This window comes from Teleopsis dalmanni, chromosome 2 (assembly GCF_002237135.1).
Source record: "Teleopsis dalmanni isolate 2A chromosome 2, ASM223713v2, whole genome shotgun sequence".
Taxonomy (NCBI): domain Eukaryota; kingdom Metazoa; phylum Arthropoda; class Insecta; order Diptera; family Diopsidae; genus Teleopsis; species Teleopsis dalmanni.
Window position 1 is genome coordinate 139,578,260 of NC_051847.1, and position 18,486 is coordinate 139,596,745.

Genomic DNA, 18,486 nt, shown 5'->3' on the forward strand with positions numbered 1-18,486 from the left:
TTTGTAAATAAAACACACAAATTTAAATTTTATTCCAAATTTATTTTATCTGCTTCAAAATATGCTCCTGAAGCGATACACATATGTCAATGTTTAACCCAATCTTCCATACACTTTTCGTAGGCCCTTGAAGGTGTGGCTTTTAGTTCCTTTGGCGAATTCTCTTTTACCGATTCAATCGACTCAAAACGCTTACCACGAAGGGGCAATTTGAATTTCGGGAACAGGAAAAAGTCGCACGCCGCTAGATCTGGCGAATATGGTGCCTGAGCGATGACAGTGGTGCCGTGTTTGGTCAAAAAATCGCGTACAACAAGAATTTTCCATAGTAAAAATCGCTTAATTGCACTTGAGGTAGTCTCACATTAACAGTTGCTGTAAACAAACTAATTGACAGATGGCGCTTAAATTTATACCATATGTCAAGAATGGGTGTACCAACATACCAAAAGAAAATGTCTGAAAAAGGTCTATTACTTAAGGAGTACATAGTTAACAAACAACAAAATCCGGATACTTTTTGAGCAGAAGGTACTATGTGTTCAATTATTAGCTTAAAAATAAGATACTTTTATCTTAAGGATTCTATATTAAATTTTGTAAACATATAACCAAATTAATCAACAAAAATCGATACATTTGGATTAAATCAATATCTGCGATGAGTTTGAATATTACTTTCTGATACACAAGATTTACAATGACAAATTCGATTTCATCAACACAAGCTCATTTTTCTTAAATTCTGAAGTCAAAAACAGTACCAACTGCATTTACTTTAAACAAAGTGCATACGTTATTGTCCAATGAAAATTTAAAGTCAAAGTTTGCTTTTAATTCACTTAACATGCTTACAATCTACGCGAATTTACTTATCAATACACTTACGGACAGATATTGCAGCACAGTCACCATAGTATAGATATACTCGTACTCAAAAAGGTCGGAAACAAAAACAATTTTTAAGCGCAACTTCGTTGAAAATCCCAAAAGTCTGCATGTTTCAGCTACCACAGAAATTTGTCAACACAAAAGATACAAGATACATATGCATCAGGATTTGCATTTTCATGCTGAAATGCATGCATGCAAACACGAGAGGATTGTGCTGCTCTACGCATATGTTGATGAGTTTGTGATGCGCTAAACTTTTGCCGCAAAGCTGTTTGCTTAATTTTTGAGATGGCAACAAAATTTTTACGTTGAGCATTTGCCAGGTCAGAGTGCAAATCAAACACACTTATGGCTACCAAAACACACTCTTACTTACTGACATACTTACTTATTCACACTCGTATACACACCTGAGAACGTAACACGATGCTTGAATATTTTTTGTTAACACACATCGGTGAGATGTGAACCTTTTCAGAAATTAAATTGCAATGAAACCAAAACACTTTCACGAGACTGAACGATAGGATTTTGTGTGTACAGAAATGCATACTTCACCAAATCAGCCAGCAAAAGCCTACTGTTTTACTATTCCTAAAGTTAGAATGGAGTCATGATGGAATACAACCTATATAGAACTTTTGTATTGTAATGTTACTGTTGTATAGAGAAGCGCTTGGTATTAGCATCTAAGGAGTTATAAGGACTTTATGTGCTAAGCAGAATTCTTAAAATGTTAACACTCTAGGCTTGTAAAGCTTTTTCTTATTTGCAAGAAAATATTAATTAAAGGTTTGATAACTGGCATGTACAAGTTGACTAGAGTAAGATAAAAGTAAATCGGATTTACCAATTAAAGAGACTGGAGAGTACTTGGTTAGTGATTAGCTAAATTTAAAATAGAAGAAGGTTATTACTTGTAAGCATCGTTGTCTACTAATACTGCTACATATGTCTTTAAATTTAATATCGTGTATTTTGAGTTTTATTAAAATATATTTAGACATTGTTTACTTTGTAGCAAGTTCAAAGAGATTCTTCTATTATGCATTTTTATGAAAATTTCTAAACAGCTCAATGTGCTCTATGTGTTCCACATCCTGTGAGCGGTCGCATATCAGCATTTACCAAGAGTATTATTAGCAACATCATTATTACTACCATCATCACCATAAACGTTAACCTTATCGCTATTGTTACTGTTGTAGTTACTGTCACCATGATGATCAACAAGACCGTCGGCAACAGCTTTTCACGCAGTAAAATCGTGTGGCTCGTCAAGTATTCCATGGTTTTCGTGCTACAAATGGTGTCTGCACTTTGCTGCACTTTGGCAGTTCTCAATAGAATATGCAACTAAAAATCGTATCCACCGCCACAACAACGCTAACAACATATGTCACAATATCAGCTTCAATGTTGGGAACTACTGAAGTTACAACAGCGACCGTTTTTAGTTCCAATGCCACATTTTGTGGTGCTTTAGTAAAATTGCGTCCTGCCGGTATGTGTGCCACTTCGTTGCTTGCATTTGTAAATTTGTCGCCAGAAGCATTTTCTATGAATTGTTCGCGCTCTTATAAATATGAGCTCATGTTTGTTTGCTTATTTTAAACTAATTAAATATTTACTCACATTTTACAGCTACTAAATTTATTGTATTCCATTTTAATTTTCTGCAAATAAGCTCAATGAAAATTTATTGATTTTAGCTGTTTATTTTGCATTTCACATTTAATTTGCAGCAAATCCATGGTTTGTTACACAATCATTCCCCACATAATACGATAGATTGATTGTCATTTTAAGTGCCTGTTTAAATGGATTCGGATCTATAATTTAAGCCTATTTTTTTGAGCTTTCATGTTACCCGCATAAGTGTAATTATAATAAAATACATATTTTCCAGAAATTTCTCTAGTACGAAACTGATGAGTTTAAATAAATGCCAATTTGAGGTGCAAATTTATAATTACAAGAACGGTTTAAATCAATATAATTTGAATACGAAATTTTAATTTTGCTTACACGATATTTGGGCTATAAAACATTAAATACTTAGTGATTTGATTTCACTAATAAATTTTTTTTTTGATTTTTCAGACGTAACTGATAGACTTATCTCTTGTTTTCAGTTGTTATCTGTCATAAAAAAAATATATAGGTGCTGCATATAAAAACTGTTAAATTTTAGTTTAACCCAGTTGTGCCTCATTGCACAATTTGTACATTCACTTAATATCCTACTTCAATTTGACTATATGCACATGAATTTAACTTTTTGTACACATTCTCTATACCTTTAATATTGAAAACATCGCCATGTTTACCAAATTCTGATTGAAACCTCACCCAACTCTCCACCAATATTAATATGTCATGTGTAAAAACATTTATTTGGCTATATCTTGACTGTAAAACTCAGACATTTCTCTTTAATCCCGCTACTATTTCTTCCGGTAGTACATATATCAAATGAAGTATAGATGGCTTAGCAAATTACCTTGCTTATCCTTTGTTTTGATCGGAGAAGTATTTAATATTTGCCTAGTTATTTTGACGATTTCGTCTCCATTATAGCAAATTGAGTAAATTGCTTGGTAAAGTGACACTTGTAGTAACCACTATCTTCTATCATCGCTGGTTTTCATAAATTCAGATGTAAAATTATGATGTTTGAGTGGCACATTCATTTCTTATCTACTTCTGAGTTTTATTTTGTTCTTATTCCTATTTAATTATAGTAAATATTCGACTAGCCCATAGTCTTTTTATTTTTATTTTGTTATGTTATTTTAGTGATGGATTTAATCGAAAATATTAATTTTTAAATATCAAATATTGTTTAAAATTATTTTAAACTATATGTTAAGATTTTATTTTTTATGAAAGTAAATTATCTTATAAAAATGGTTCAACTACAAAATTCTGCACACGACTCTTAATTTTCGGTCAGTGCATTTGAGATAAACCTAAACAATGAAAGATCAATGAAAGATTAACCATTTGCACAATTTTGATAATCTATTCGGTCGAACTTCCATCAATTAATCGCTATTAAATTCGATGAAATCGATGTATTTTAGTAAGTAAGTTCACTTATTATTAACTGATATAAAAACACTTTAAGTCAAAAATCGATAAAGCTCCAATTAATATGACAAAACAGGAACCGATGAAAAAAAATGTCTGATACTTTATTATAAACCGATATAATCGATTTTAAACTACTACTGGCTGCTAAAAAATATATATTAATAAATATGGTTAACAGTTATTTTGGTTAAACTACAAAAAAGAAGTACTACTTACCCTATGCTATCATGAATCGAAAGCATAGGAAAAGACTAAAATCGTTGCTAACAACTTTTTTGAAATTTTCAATCATTGAAGTCAAAAGGCGTGAATGGCTGCATGATTTACTGAGGCGGTACAACGTGACTGCTATTCGTTTCAGTTTCAACAATTGCAGAAAATGTGTGATTAATTTTTAAAAAGCAAACGCTGGTCTAGCTTAAAAATATTTTGTTTTCAAAGTTTTAAAAGGTGTTAAATAATTAAAATAAATGACATTTTTTTTATATATTGAATATAACAACAAAAAGGATCACTAAGTAACGACAACAACATGCACCTTCCAAACTCAGTTCTAGAACGTTGTAATCATTGATATTAATTAGAAATGATTTCAATAAAGACTAAGTAATTTAATTATATTTCAAAAACAAGTAAACTTCATAAAATATTTTATGCCATATACATACATAGTTTACAGCAAATAATGAAATGGCCCCTTTTCAAATTGCAAAGCACTTAATATTATCTCAAATAGTACAACTATATATAATGTAAAAATCGCAAGCAAATATATTCTCTCAAATGTTTTAAGGAATCGCAACACATTTTTTTGTTTGGTTTTATTCTAATATACAACATGAATATTAAACAAATTTCTCAAGGATATATAGTTCTGTTTTCAGTGACGACGAAAGCATAATTTGATTGTAATATAACCTATTCATTATTACCTAATTAAGTCTTATTCATGATTCATATAAATTAACAGTGATTTTTGTTCAGAACAACAAATTAATAAAAAGCTTCAAGGACCAAAGAATTATAATTGAAACAACAACTTTTGCTCTCCTTGAACTGCAAGGTTAATGCAAGTTACTATTTTAAAAGTATTGAGCACTCATTATAATAAAAATTGTTAATTATAATTGTAAATTTAACCTCATCACGCAAATTATTTCATACGCTACTTATAATTGATCACTTAAATTTCTGAAATTGTAAAATTTCTATTTGTGTCAACATATAAGAGTTTATATTTGCGCTAATTTTTTTTAACATTACTTAGTGTAATAATTATTACATTTAATATATAATATATAATGTAAATTATAACTGCTATTGTATTTAGCACATATACGTAACATTTGCAATTACCACAGGTTGCAGTATGCATTTTACATAACACAAAATAGTTCAATAATTTATTTAAAGCTATTAAAGTGTTAACTTTTGTAAACGATGAAGTAATTTTAACTAATTAACACTAGCAAGTGCGTTGTAATATTTAAGGACATTTATTTAGAAACAACTACAAATGTGTCCTGGAGTAAATTTTAAACGTGCATGTTCTTCGTGAAATCGCTATTAAATGTTATTATTTTGCAATTAATGTGTTGGTAATCATCATAATAACCATTTGCGCTGTCATACATGTTAATGTTACACAAGGAATAGAATATTCCAATACCAAAAGGGCAACACTGATTACCACTAATGAGATTATTAGTTGCAATGCTCCACAAGCAAATGGTTAGGCAATATTGAATTGTAACAACGATTATTAGACAAATAAAAAAATTACTTATACTTAAACTCTATGTCAATAATAATGTAATAAAACAGTGCATAACATTATTACACTTTATGGTAAAATTAATCCATTTCAGTACTACAACATTACTAACATTTTTCAGTTTTCCTATAACTAATATCTATACTAATTTTAGCTATTAGAAAACCTTATAAAACTATGCGTGCAACTAAAACTACAAGTACATCGCACAATGGCAATGGAAGTGCATAATAATAAAAACTTTACAAAAGCAATGAAATTAATTACCGTTTTCATAGTCTTTATCTTAATTTTAATCAAACTTAAAGCTGCGAATTCCAACGAAATAGAAGTTTTTGCAGATTTTTTAGGTTTCAATAAACTGCGACATGCCATTATTGTGCAGGATACCCAGAGTGAATCTCTCAATCATTCAACATTGCAAGCAACGCTAGGCGATTTTGAGGCATTGCTCGAGAATGTTCGTACAACAGTCTTTAACATTGCAAACAGCAAAGCTGATCAGTTTAAGGACATTTTCTATGCAGCTTCACCTAGGTTGGGCATCCTTTTGCCGCATTTCGAGAATATTGTTGTACAGAAGCACATATTGCCCGAAGCTGCAGCTGTTGACTTATTTAATAATTCACAGGCTTGGCTCATTATGGCTCAGTATGCCAACGACAATGTCTGGACGCTTATTAAAGGGACATTCAATAAATTAAACATAAATATTAATGCGGACATAACACTTGCAATCAGTTGCAGAAAGTAAGTACGTATGTAGTTCGTTAGAAATTTAAATTAAGTTTTTGCTAGAAATTTGTGTTAAGTTACGAAGGTTATATATATTAATGCGATGAACTTAATCAACATTAAATTAGAAAACTTGAATGTGTTTTATAATAAATAAGTAGTTCGAATTCTAAAATTCATTTCCTTTATAACTGTTAAACAAAATCTGACATGTGGTTTTAAAATTTTTTAGTTTCAAGTTAAAAGTTTTTAAAGATTTCTTTAAACATTTTTTAAAACTCTTATCATTTTAATTAAATCCACAAAAGTACCAATAAGTAACAAAAAAAAATTAACTATTAAATTAATATAAATACAAACACTAATTTTGTGCTCAGAATTTTAAAAAGAAGTTAAATAAATTTTTTTTGGATTTATGTGTCAAAGAAAGCAAATACAAAACCATTTAAAGGCTAATTCAAAAAATTTTAAACATATTTTCAATGTCATGCAGCCAATTTCAGTTTTGGTTCATTATTTACAATGACCCACAATTGGGTTACTTAATATTGCAAAACTTACAATTCGATATTGTTTTAATAAAAGACAGTTAAAACAACATTAGTACCTTACTAATATAATTTAATTGATCAACTTCTTTTTACAAAAAGTTTGAATCTAAAACACTTGCCATATCGAATATCAGAATAGTTACATACTTCACTTGGAGGTATGCAGATCTGAGGTCAATTATTGCTTAGTCTGATGAAGTGATAAACAATAATCCAGTCAAGGCATAGAGAGGAGTTTAGAAGAAACCTCGCAGTTAATAGAGAGTAATAGTGCTCAAGTGCACTGACTCAACTAGCTTTAACATAATTAGTTAATCAAAAATAGTTGGTGCTGTTGGAGAATTTAAGAATTTTGTAAATGCAAGTTTTTGTGTTCCTCGCAATGAAAGCCTCAACGTTCATAATATATGGCACTCATATGAAAATTGTATTAAGCAGCTTTTGCCACCGCTTCTTATACAAATTAAATTATATATGGGGTTTATTATGATTATAAAAAATTTATTTTTTGTTTTTATTTCAAATATCGTTTAATATATGATCTTTGTATCAAATTCTAATGACCTATAAGAATTATGAGTCATACATTGCACATAAGTTATCAATATTTTCAATGACTTTAAAATTAACTTTAAGTAATTTCTTTAATTAATAATATGAATAAGTAAAGATGTTGTTAGCTACGGTTTAACTTAAAATTTTGAATCGAAATTTACATCTCATTTATATTATATATGTAATAAATATATAATACATATATAATATACATTAGAAAATAAAAAACGATTTCATTACATTATATATACGTATAAAAATACACAAATCATCATATTCAATGACGACTATCACGCATATATTAGTGGAGGCTTAAAGAACACTTCATAAAGAAATACAGTGCTACAGTCGATAATTAATAACCAACAAAAAACTATTTAAGAAAACATACATGAAACTTATATTCTAATTCTAGGCAGTTTAATTTACATAAACCACTAAACCACCATTAAGAATAATAAACACAAACAGTTGTCAAGAAAATATTTTATTATTATTGTTATTAAAACAAAACACTCCTTAACAAATTTTATTAATATTTTATAGTAACATATATCGCTTATACGATGTATACAAAATTTGTCACAAATGTGGATCGCCACTAAATATACTGGAGAAGGGTTACTGGTCCAAAGAAAATGGTTTCATACTTCATGCGGAGTTTAAAAAAAGTTTTGTAAGAAGGCGCAGAAACATACAACCGATAATAAAAGTTGGTAGTCTGGTAAGATTATAATAAATCTGTAAGTTAATACCTGAACAACTCACATAATCATCATTGTTTCTTTGAATAAAAGTTGTAAAATAATATGAAAGCAGCTAAAAAATCAACCTCTGATTATTATATTAACTTCTTAATACATTTTACTCAATCTATTGATATTCATTAGGATATTTTAAACCTAACGCTTAAGTATCAAGTTACAAAATGCATGCATTTATTTATCTAGAATTATGCTTCATGAATAAATAGAAAGTACAAGTTGGCTGTATTTAAAGTTTTTCTACAAATTTGTACATAAGCACATATAGTATACATATGGTGAAAAAAGAGTACAGAATTATAAAAAATGTGTATGAAAATACTGCGTTTTGTAGATGTGACCCTTTTCTGTTCCCCAAAACCAAAACTGAGACAGCAACAAACTCGTTTAAAGCCGACTGCATACATTGAAAAACTTTTGGAGTTTAAAGTCATATATCAAACAGTTGACAAAAATTGTCCGAAAAATGGACTCAAGCGCTAGCAAAGTTATACATTGTGACCGAAAAGTTTTCGGAAATTCTCATTTAAAATTCGCGCGCTGTATATTTTTCGATATTTTAAGTTTATGTAGTTTGGCAGCACTGTCCTTAATTACTATGCCAAAAATGAGCGCGATCTGTCAGACAGTTCGTTTACGGCAGCTGTTGAAACCAGTTCACCTCAGTAGTGCGTTGCGAAAAAAACAATGGAAAAAAATATTGATCAAAGAGTTTGCATCAAATTTTGTGTTTCGAACGAATTTTCGTGTGCAGAATCGTTGCGAATGCTACAAAAGGCTTATGGGGAATCAGTTTTATCGAAAACTCAAGTTTATGAGTGGTACAAAGCCTTTCAGGACTGTCGTACGACCGTCGAAGACATGCCGCGTTCTGGACGACCTTCGACCTCTACCACCGACGAAAACATTGAAAAGGCAAAGGAAATCGTGTTCAAAAATCCTCATGTGAGTGTTAGAGAGATAGCACGAGAGCTAGGCATCGGTCGTGAGATGGCTCGTTTGATTTTGGTGGACAATTTGTGTATGCGACGTGTCAACGCTCGGCTTTTTCCGATTCACCTCAATTTGTTCCAAAAACACCATCGTGGACAGGTCTCGTTAGACATGCTTGATCGTGCCAATTCCGATCCAACTTTCATGGAACGCATCATAACGGGTGACGAGACATGGGTCTACGAGTACGACATGCAAACAAGCCAACAATCATCGGAATGGAGAGGAAAAGACGAGCCGAAACCGAAAAAACCACGCCAAAGTCGCTCGAAAATCAAGGCAATGCTGATTGTTTTCTTCGATATTCGTGGTGTGGTGCATCATGAATTCGTCCCTGAAGGACAAACAGTCAATAAAGCCTATTATTTGACTGTTTTAAGACGTTTGCGTGAAAATATCCGCCGTAAACGGCCTCAATTGTGGAAGGATAATTCATGGATTTTTCATGACGATAATGCTCCCTCGCACCGAGCCAACATTATCAACGATTTTAAGGCCAAACATTCAATAAATACCATCGAACAGCCCCCGTATTCACCTGATCTTGCACCGTGTGACTTTTTCCTGTTTCCCAAACTCAAATTACCACTCAGAGGAACGCGTTTTGAATCCATAGAAGACGTAAAACAGAATTCGCAGAGGAAACTCAAAGCCATACCGGAAAGCGCCTATAAAAAATGTTTTGATGATTGGAAGAAACGTTGGCATTTGTGTATCGCTTCTAATGGAGCATATTTTGAAGGAGATAAAATAAATATTGATGAAGATTAAGAATTTTGCGTTTTATTTAAAATTTCCGGAAACTTTTCGGTCACAATGTATTACCGTTGCGTTGCATGCAACTTAATAAATTTTTATTGTCAATTTCTTTGTGTTTTATGTGATAATTTGAGATACTTTGTATTCTTAATGTAACAGAGGTATTTGCCGCTTAATGCTGTTTTCTATAACAACTATCATATCAAAAAGACTAATATCAAGTATTAATAGAATAACAAATATTTATTTCTTTACACTGAAATATATTGAAGATAAGAGAAAAGTCTATCAATGTCACAAATTTGGAGTATATATCAGATACGGAATATCATAAAGAACATGATACCATGCAGAGAAAAATATTTGCTTTAATGAAAATGGTCGAACCAATGCTTAATACGAGGTAAGTAAGTATATTACTGCAAGTTTTCAGCTAAACTGCATTTAAATAATGAATTCTTTCGTCCATAATTATAAAAAAAATTACTTAAATCACTGGCGGAAAAAAAATTAGTTCTTATATTCAATATATATATTTATATTCCAATAATATTCATTTAAATCTCTTAAGATTTTATTGAACTTAAATATTTAATAAATACATTTATTCAATAAATTCATCTCTACTTTCAAACAAGCTTTGACGTACTGTTTACTGACACTTGGGGAGCCAACGTCAATGGAAGCTGGGATGGTGTTATAGGTCAACTTGTACGTAATGAAATCGAATTTTCCGTTTGTCCAATACGTTTTACATCTGAACGCACTCTGTTCATAACCTATTCCCCCGAGTTACATATCGAATAGTAAGTCAATTTAACAGAAGACCTTGAACTGTTTAAAATTGCCCCCTTTTTCTATTTAAATTTCTATTTCAATTTATAATGCAGCGTAAATTTTATATTTCGTCATCCACGTCGGAATGTAATACGCAATATATTTTTCGAACCCCTAGCTGATGAAGTGTGGTGGAGTGTTTTAGCAGTAACCGGGTTAATGATACTCTTGTTGGCGATATTTGTACATTATGAATATAAGCGACGACCGCAGCAACAACTAAAACATGGCAACAACTCATTACAATGTCAACCACAAACGCAGCAACACCAACACCAACAACAACATCACAAACAGCAACAACTCGAAGTGAAGTCAAATGCAAGCATTCATGTTGACATACCTATTGAAAAGCGCTTGGATTTCATAATATTTATCGTACTGGAGGCAATTTTTATGCAAGGTCCCGCGCCGGCCATCTTCCACTTGATATCGACACGCACACTAATTATAACTACATGCATATTCAGCGTTATGCTACTGCAGTTCTATAGTGCCTTTATCGTGGGCTCATTACTAGCTACGCTGCCACATAGCATCACGACAGTGGAGGCACTCTACAACAGCAGCCTGGATATTGGCATGGAGGACGTTGTTTACAATTATGAACTTTTCGCTAATATAAGGAGCCCAATCGCACATGAAATTTATGCGAATCGTATTTCCAAGCATTCCAAAGGCAATATAGTGACGTTGGAGAGAGGCGTAGAGCGCATTGGGCGTGGTGGATTTGCATTTTATGTGGGAACGAATCGTGCATATCGAATTTTGAAATGTAAGTAAAATGGAGTAAGTTTCGTTTATTCGCTGTGCAGCGGATATGAACAAAGATAAATCTGCAATTTGTTTAGCTTAGTCGAACTGCAAACAAATGCATTTCTGTGCGAGTGGCATTTATGAGAGTGTTGCAATTAATAACAGTGGAAAATGTTAATTAAATTTAAGGTCAAGCAGCTTAAATTCTAATGTATACAACCAATAAAGATATTAGCCATCCAAGCAATGAACGGAAAATTCACTTAATCCTCAAATATTTGTGACTGCGTATGCATAAATGTAAATAAGAATAATTGATTTGACTGACCGCATATTTTCCGTTGAGTGTGTGGTCAACTAGAGAAATTGCATTGTGGTGGAGTTATGAAACTAAGTTTGGCATTAAGCACCAGAACACCACCACATTTTAACATAACGCTTAAAATCTTCAACTTTGATTATTATCCCTGTATATATATGTTTATTGTTGAACTACCACAATATAGTGGTTGACGATTTGAATTCATTGGCAGATATTCATCGTATAATACGATGATAGAACCTGAACCTATTTGCCAAACTAAAATGCTTTCACTTTAATGACAGCTTTATGCAGTACGTGAGAACATTAGTTAGGCTTCGTAAATGATCGAATAATGTTTACAATTAGTTCCTTGTATTATAACGAAGAGTGGCATATTCTTTACACTCCAGATAAAAATTTTCCTCTTCTTGCTAAAAATATCATAAATTTTCTTTTAAAAAAGACTTAATATTTTTAGTATGCCAAACAATGTAGCTCATATTAATTTGTCAAAATACATGATTTTTAATAAGAAATGAACGTCAATTTTTTATGCATAACTTAATGATGTTAATTCAGCTATTCCAGATACTATGAAAATAAATATTTAGCCTAAGCAAGCAAAGTTCTAAAAACAAAGGAATTCAATATAATAAATTCATATAAAAAATGTTTCTGATTATATTTATTTAAATATGTTTTCTATACTATACCAAAATAATAATCTTATTTTAACATTAGGAGCAGTGCAGGGTAGATATGCGCATAGACATTAAGGTTCTTAACAGTTTTAATTAGAGATATGGTTGACTAAAATTTTCGCCTATCGCTATAAGTTCATTCTATCGGTGATATAGTTTCCAATTAGGTCTCATGTCCTATTGCCTCAACACTATTGCGAAATCTTTTTGATTCTCTGGTTGGGTTGCAGAAAATGTTCATAACAAATTTATACATTGTTACGATTTTCTGTAAGAATTAAGTATCTTAAAAACTATGCACCTAAAAATTTTTGAAAATCTGATTTATTTTATATAATAATATATATTTATTTACCCTACCTTTGCTGGTGAAAAGACTATAAACAATAATTATACATTTTTTTAATATATAGTTAATTTTTTTTCCAGAAATTTTTGTTAATTCTATTAAAGAAATATATTTCGCTGTCAGTTTATATCAAACAACAACTTCTATTATGAAATTTTACCCACAATATAGTATAATTTAACAACTTTTCTTTATGATATGAATACCTTTATTGTACTGTATTACATAAGAACTTAAGAAATGTTAAAAAAATACACATTAATTACGCAAACTTTTTAAAAAAAAATATTTTTACCCTCTTATATATTACCAATAAAATTATTTTTAATTTTTTAGCTACTCTGAACGATGCAGAATTTTGTGAATTACAAGAAATTCAACTTAGCGCTCCATATCTCACATCGTCTGCTTTGAGAAAAAATTCCATATATCGTGAACATTTGGCGAATTGCATTTTAACGTTTCGTACTTCTGGACTAATGAGATATAATGAAATTTTGTGGGAAATTCGAAAAACCGATTGCAATTTAGAACAGAACAAGGATTTTGAAGTTGATATTGAGCACTTCACACCACTTTTAATTTTCTTAGGAATGGCAATGCTGCAAAGTGTCATTGTGCTTCTAATAGAGATGCTTTGGTTTCGTCGAAAAAAGATGAAATCTCTTATAATAGGAAACACATAAAAGAGAAAATTTTTTAAGTGTTAAATAATTGAAAATAACTACAAATAGTAGCAATTTTTAAAGATGTGACACATAAAACACATTAATTATCACAATTAGTTCAGATGTATTGAATTGTTTTCTATGTTTTATATGTTGTACAGGGTTCCTTGTTTTAATTGAAAACAAAGTGGAATATATGTACATATTAAATATAAATATTTAAAAAATAGAAAAGTGTGTCACAAATATACTAAAGCTTTTATTTAAATAGAAAGAACTGCTTGAAATCAACTGAAATTTAGTTGATATTAAATCTCTATTTAGTAAGACAAAGTACATAAATTTTTTCAAATAATTGCATATTTTATCTTAAAAACTTATTTAAAAAATATTAGAAAAATCACAAAATATTGAGGAAAGGAACGAATACAATATCAATAGTACAAAAATTTTTCATATTATTTTCTCATAATTTGTAGATAAAAAAAAAAAAAAATAAATAAACTATTAAGTAAAAGAATAGAATAAAAATCACAGAGCTCAATACACAAATATGCAGAATAAAAGAAAATATATAAATTAAAACGGTTAAAATAGAAGAAAGGTAGTACAAATTAATAAAAGATAAACAAAAGTGGAAATCAACTTTTGAATTTTAAGTTCGATAATTGAGCAATGCAGAGCTGAATGAGAAATTATGGAAAACAAACAGAAATCGGATAAATTGTGGTTAAAAAATAATATTTGTCTTTGGTGATTCACTGCAGAGTATTAGAAATTTAAAAAACGGTACTAGTTGGGAAGTCTGCAATCAAAAAGGAGTAATTTTATCAAATGTATAAAAGAAGAATTAATAAAAAAATATGACAACAATTTTTTGTATGATTGCATTCGAGTATATTATATATAACCGGAAAGAAAAAAGAGATGCACCAATCAAATATATTACGTTTCGCAATTTTTTTGTAGATATTTCAATTTAATTAATCTTAAAAATAAACATTACTAACTAAATTGAAGGATAAGTTCATATTTTTTAAAATAATATATTTAAAATCATTTTTCAAGTAATAAATAAAAAATAAAAATGGCGAGAAGAATAAAATGCGATCGCAATTTGTATTTAAATAGTAAGTATAAATTTTAATAGTGTTTCAATATTTTTAACACAATTATTAAAACTTCCATAAAAAAATAAGCCACATTAAATGAGTTTGAAATTTAAATTTGGGAAACCTAGGCAAACAGATGATAATGGATACAAAAGAAAAGAAAGTTATAATTAATTTGTGTCAAAGATTTTAAGGAACTCGCTTAAGGAATATTTAATATTATTTAAATTAATTTAAAACAAGTTATGTTTGTCCTCAAATATAAGTCCTTTATTTGATTAGCTCAAAAAACTCATTTTAAACAAGCAGATGAAAAAAGACACAAGCAAACCATATGATTTACGAGTACTAGTACTGAAAGATACAATTCAATCAATATAATTTAAAATTTTAAAAGCAACACAATGCCATAACTGCCAGCAATATGGTCATGTGGCTACTAACTGCAAATCAACTCCAAAGTGCGTCAGGTGCGAAGAAGAACACCACCACCGGTCATGCAACAAACCAAAAAACGCCGAGCCAGTATGCACAAATTGCAAAGGCAACCATCCGGCAAACTATGGGGGCTGTCCTTTCAACCCACGAAACTCCAAACCATCTCCCAAATCCAAAGCTCAGAAAACTGAAGACAATGCTCAACCGATAATAAGCAATAGCACCAAAGTCTTCCCAACGAAGACATACGCAGAAATTGTTTCCTCCACCAACAGCCTACCCAAAATCTCGCAACAAAACTTCCCAGGTACGCATTTAGAACAACTTTTCACGATCATGCAGCAAAATCTTAGCACCATGATGAAAAACATGATGCAATCCATGTTGCAGACACTCTTACCCACCGCCAACCTAATATGACGCTACATCAAAATAACCTAAAAGTCATAACCTGGAACGCCAACTCCTTAATAGGGAAAAAATCGGAAGTAACACAATTTTTGCATGACAATGAAATAGACATAATGATGATACAGGAAACATTTCTTAAAGCTTCTAGCTCACTCAAATTCCCAAACTACTCTTTATACAGAACAGATAGAAACGGCAGAAGGGGCGGTGGCACGGCAATCTTAGTAAAAACAACTATTAAACATCACCTCATAACAAAAGAACCGGGATCGATTGAGTCTACTACAATTAAAGTAGAAGCATTCGGCTCATATATAACATTCACATCAGCTTACAGAACACCAAATAATGCTATATTTCTAAATGACTTAACTCGCCTTCTGTCCAGCAATGAGCCCACTTTTCTAGCGGGGGATCTAAACGCTTATAACAGGAGCTGGGGTGATAGCGGAACAAACTCGGCTGGGCGTACTATCAACAACTTAGTACATGACCATTTGCTCCAGACCCACATTCCGAGCGAGCCGACTCATTTCGGCAGTGGTGCGGGTCACATACTAGATATTGGCATCTCCAATAACTTGGACTACAATGTACACATTGAAGTTATTGATGAGTTAGACTCAGACCACAAACCGGTGTTATTTGTCCTACAGAACTGCCATGCTACCATCTTTACTCCATCAATAACTATCACCAACTGGGCAAATTTTAAGGATTCCTTAAGGCTGGTGGACTTCAACGATCAAATTGAGACCACAGAGGACCTAGACACCAGCATAGAAATTCTTACAAGTAAAATTCTAGAGTCTCTCGAAGCATGTTCCTCACTCAGGACCAGGAATCCTAAAAATTACTTTCTTCTTCCAAGGCATATTAAAGAAATTATAAGGCGCAGAAACCGTTTCCGAAGATGGGCTCATGCAACAGGTGACCCACAAATCAGGCGTGAAGCGAACCGTCTATCCAACTTAGTCAAAACTATGATATCTTCGCATAATAACAAAAAATGGGAAGAATTCATGGGCAGCCTTGAACCCGGGAATAAAAGTTTTTGGGGCCTAAACAAGTATTTTAGAGTCAAGAACAAAATCATGACTCCTCCAATACTTGGTGCTGGAGGGCTAAAATTTACAGACTATGAGAAAGCTGAAGAATTCGCCCACTCCTTGGAACTCCAATTCCAAGTGAACTGTGACGAAGATGATGACATTGATTATGAGGAAAATGTTGTTGAGCAGGCCAATAGGATCCTGAACTCTAGCAACTCTTCTACTACCCCTTCCACTAATCACTGTGAAATAGCATTAATAATAAGTAATCTCAACAAACGATCTGCCCCGGGTTATGATGGTATCGGCAACATCTGTCTTCAAAACCTTCCAGAAAACGTCCTCATCAAAGTAGCGGAAATAACCAATGCAATTCTTAAATTTGGGTACTTCCCTATTTGTTGGAAAAAAGCGAAGGTCATTATGCTTCCTAAACCAAACAAAGACCTGAAGTTCCCACAGAATTGGCGTCCCATCAGCTTGCTTCCTACTCTGGGGAAAGTAGCAGAAAGAGTCATTCTGGCAAAATTGAAAGACCACCTAAGCTCGAATAATATTATCCCTGATGAGCAATTTGGCTTCAGAGACAACCACTCAACGGAACTACAATTGGCCAAAATAGCACAACATATACAATCTGCACTTAGAAGTAGGATGTCGACTGGTCTTATCTCTTTTGATGTCGCTAAAGCCTTTGAGAAAGTCTGGCACTCGGGCCTAATTGTGAAAATGGCTGCTCAGAACTTTCCACCATCTGTCATCAAGCTCATAGGCAGTTTCTTAAATGAAAGGTCGTTCCAAGTCAAAGTAAACAATTCCACCTCTTCAGTAAAATCGATACAGGCTGGAGTACCACAGGGGTCACCGTTATCTCCACTGCTCTATAGCCTGTTCACTGCAGACATACCGAAACTCGAGCCTTCTATGCTATCGCTCTATGCTGACGACACTTGTATTGTGTACTCAGACAAAATAGCCTGCAATGTCTCCAATACCATACAGAGTCACATTGACGTGCTTGTTCAGTATTTTAAAAAGTGGAAAATAAAACTGAACGCAGAAAAGACTCGGGCAATTTTTATTACCAGGAAGCGCCGCCAAGCTCCCAGAAAATTAAAGGTAGAAGAACAAGAAATAGAATGGGCCGATACTCTCAAATACCTAGGCATAACCTTTGATAACAAGCACTCCTGGAAAGCACATTTCAAGTCCAAACGAGCTCAAGCTGCCCGAATATTACACTCCCTTCACCCGCTCATCAGCAGCAAAAAGCTCAACATAAAGAATAGAGTTAGCATATTTAAGCAAATTATTAAACCAGGACTACTATATGGCAGTATAGCGTTTTGCCAAGCGCCAAGCTCAACTTTAAAAATTCTTCAAAGAGGGCAAAATATTGCCTTAAGAAAACTGGTCAACGCCCCATGGTATGTAAGAGGAGCTGATATCCACAGAGATCTGAGAGTAGATTCAGTTGAAAAATACATTAAAGATCGTGCTCTGAAACTGTTCAATACAATTGACAGTCACAATAATCCAACTCTCAGTATCCTAAAAATACAGCGAAATTTGATAAACACAGGCAGGTACAAAGATATCAGATCCATCATATTATAAAGCCCCGTAAAGCCCCGTATTTAGTGTGACTTAAAACTGTCCACAGATAAAATAGAGTAAAGGTGCTGATTCACCAACTCAGACATCTGAATATCAATATCAAAAATTTTAATACTTATT

General features: G+C 32.0%; 1 protein-coding gene across 1 annotated transcript; it reads left to right on the forward strand.

The window, feature by feature from the left end:
• Positions 1–2,244: 2,244 nt before the first annotated feature.
• LOC119675835 (ionotropic receptor 75a) lies at positions 2,245–13,754 on the forward strand. Its single transcript, XM_038087052.1, has 10 exons — positions 2,245–2,398; positions 5,919–5,987; positions 6,073–6,514; positions 7,312–7,314; positions 8,152–8,329; positions 10,394–10,524; positions 10,760–10,927; positions 11,012–11,145; positions 11,245–11,733; positions 13,405–13,754. The coding sequence occupies exons 1-10, from the start codon at positions 2,245–2,247 to the stop codon at positions 13,752–13,754; spliced, it is 2,118 nt and encodes a 705-aa protein (XP_037942980.1).
• The last annotated feature ends 4,732 nt before the right edge of the window (positions 13,755–18,486 follow it).

Bases quoted from the DNA above. Each gene is read 5' to 3' on its own strand.
- LOC119675835 (XM_038087052.1), top strand. From the start codon at position 2,245: ATGCAACTAAAAATCGTATCCACCGCCACAACAACGCTAACAACATAT. The intron at 5,988-6,072 runs GTGCATAATAAT...TCAAACTTAAAG, and splicing joins ATCGCACAATGGCAATGGAA to CTGCGAATTCCAACGAAATA. The intron at 11,146-11,244 runs ATTATGAATATA...ACCAACAACAAC, and splicing joins CTTGTTGGCGATATTTGTAC to ATCACAAACAGCAACAACTC.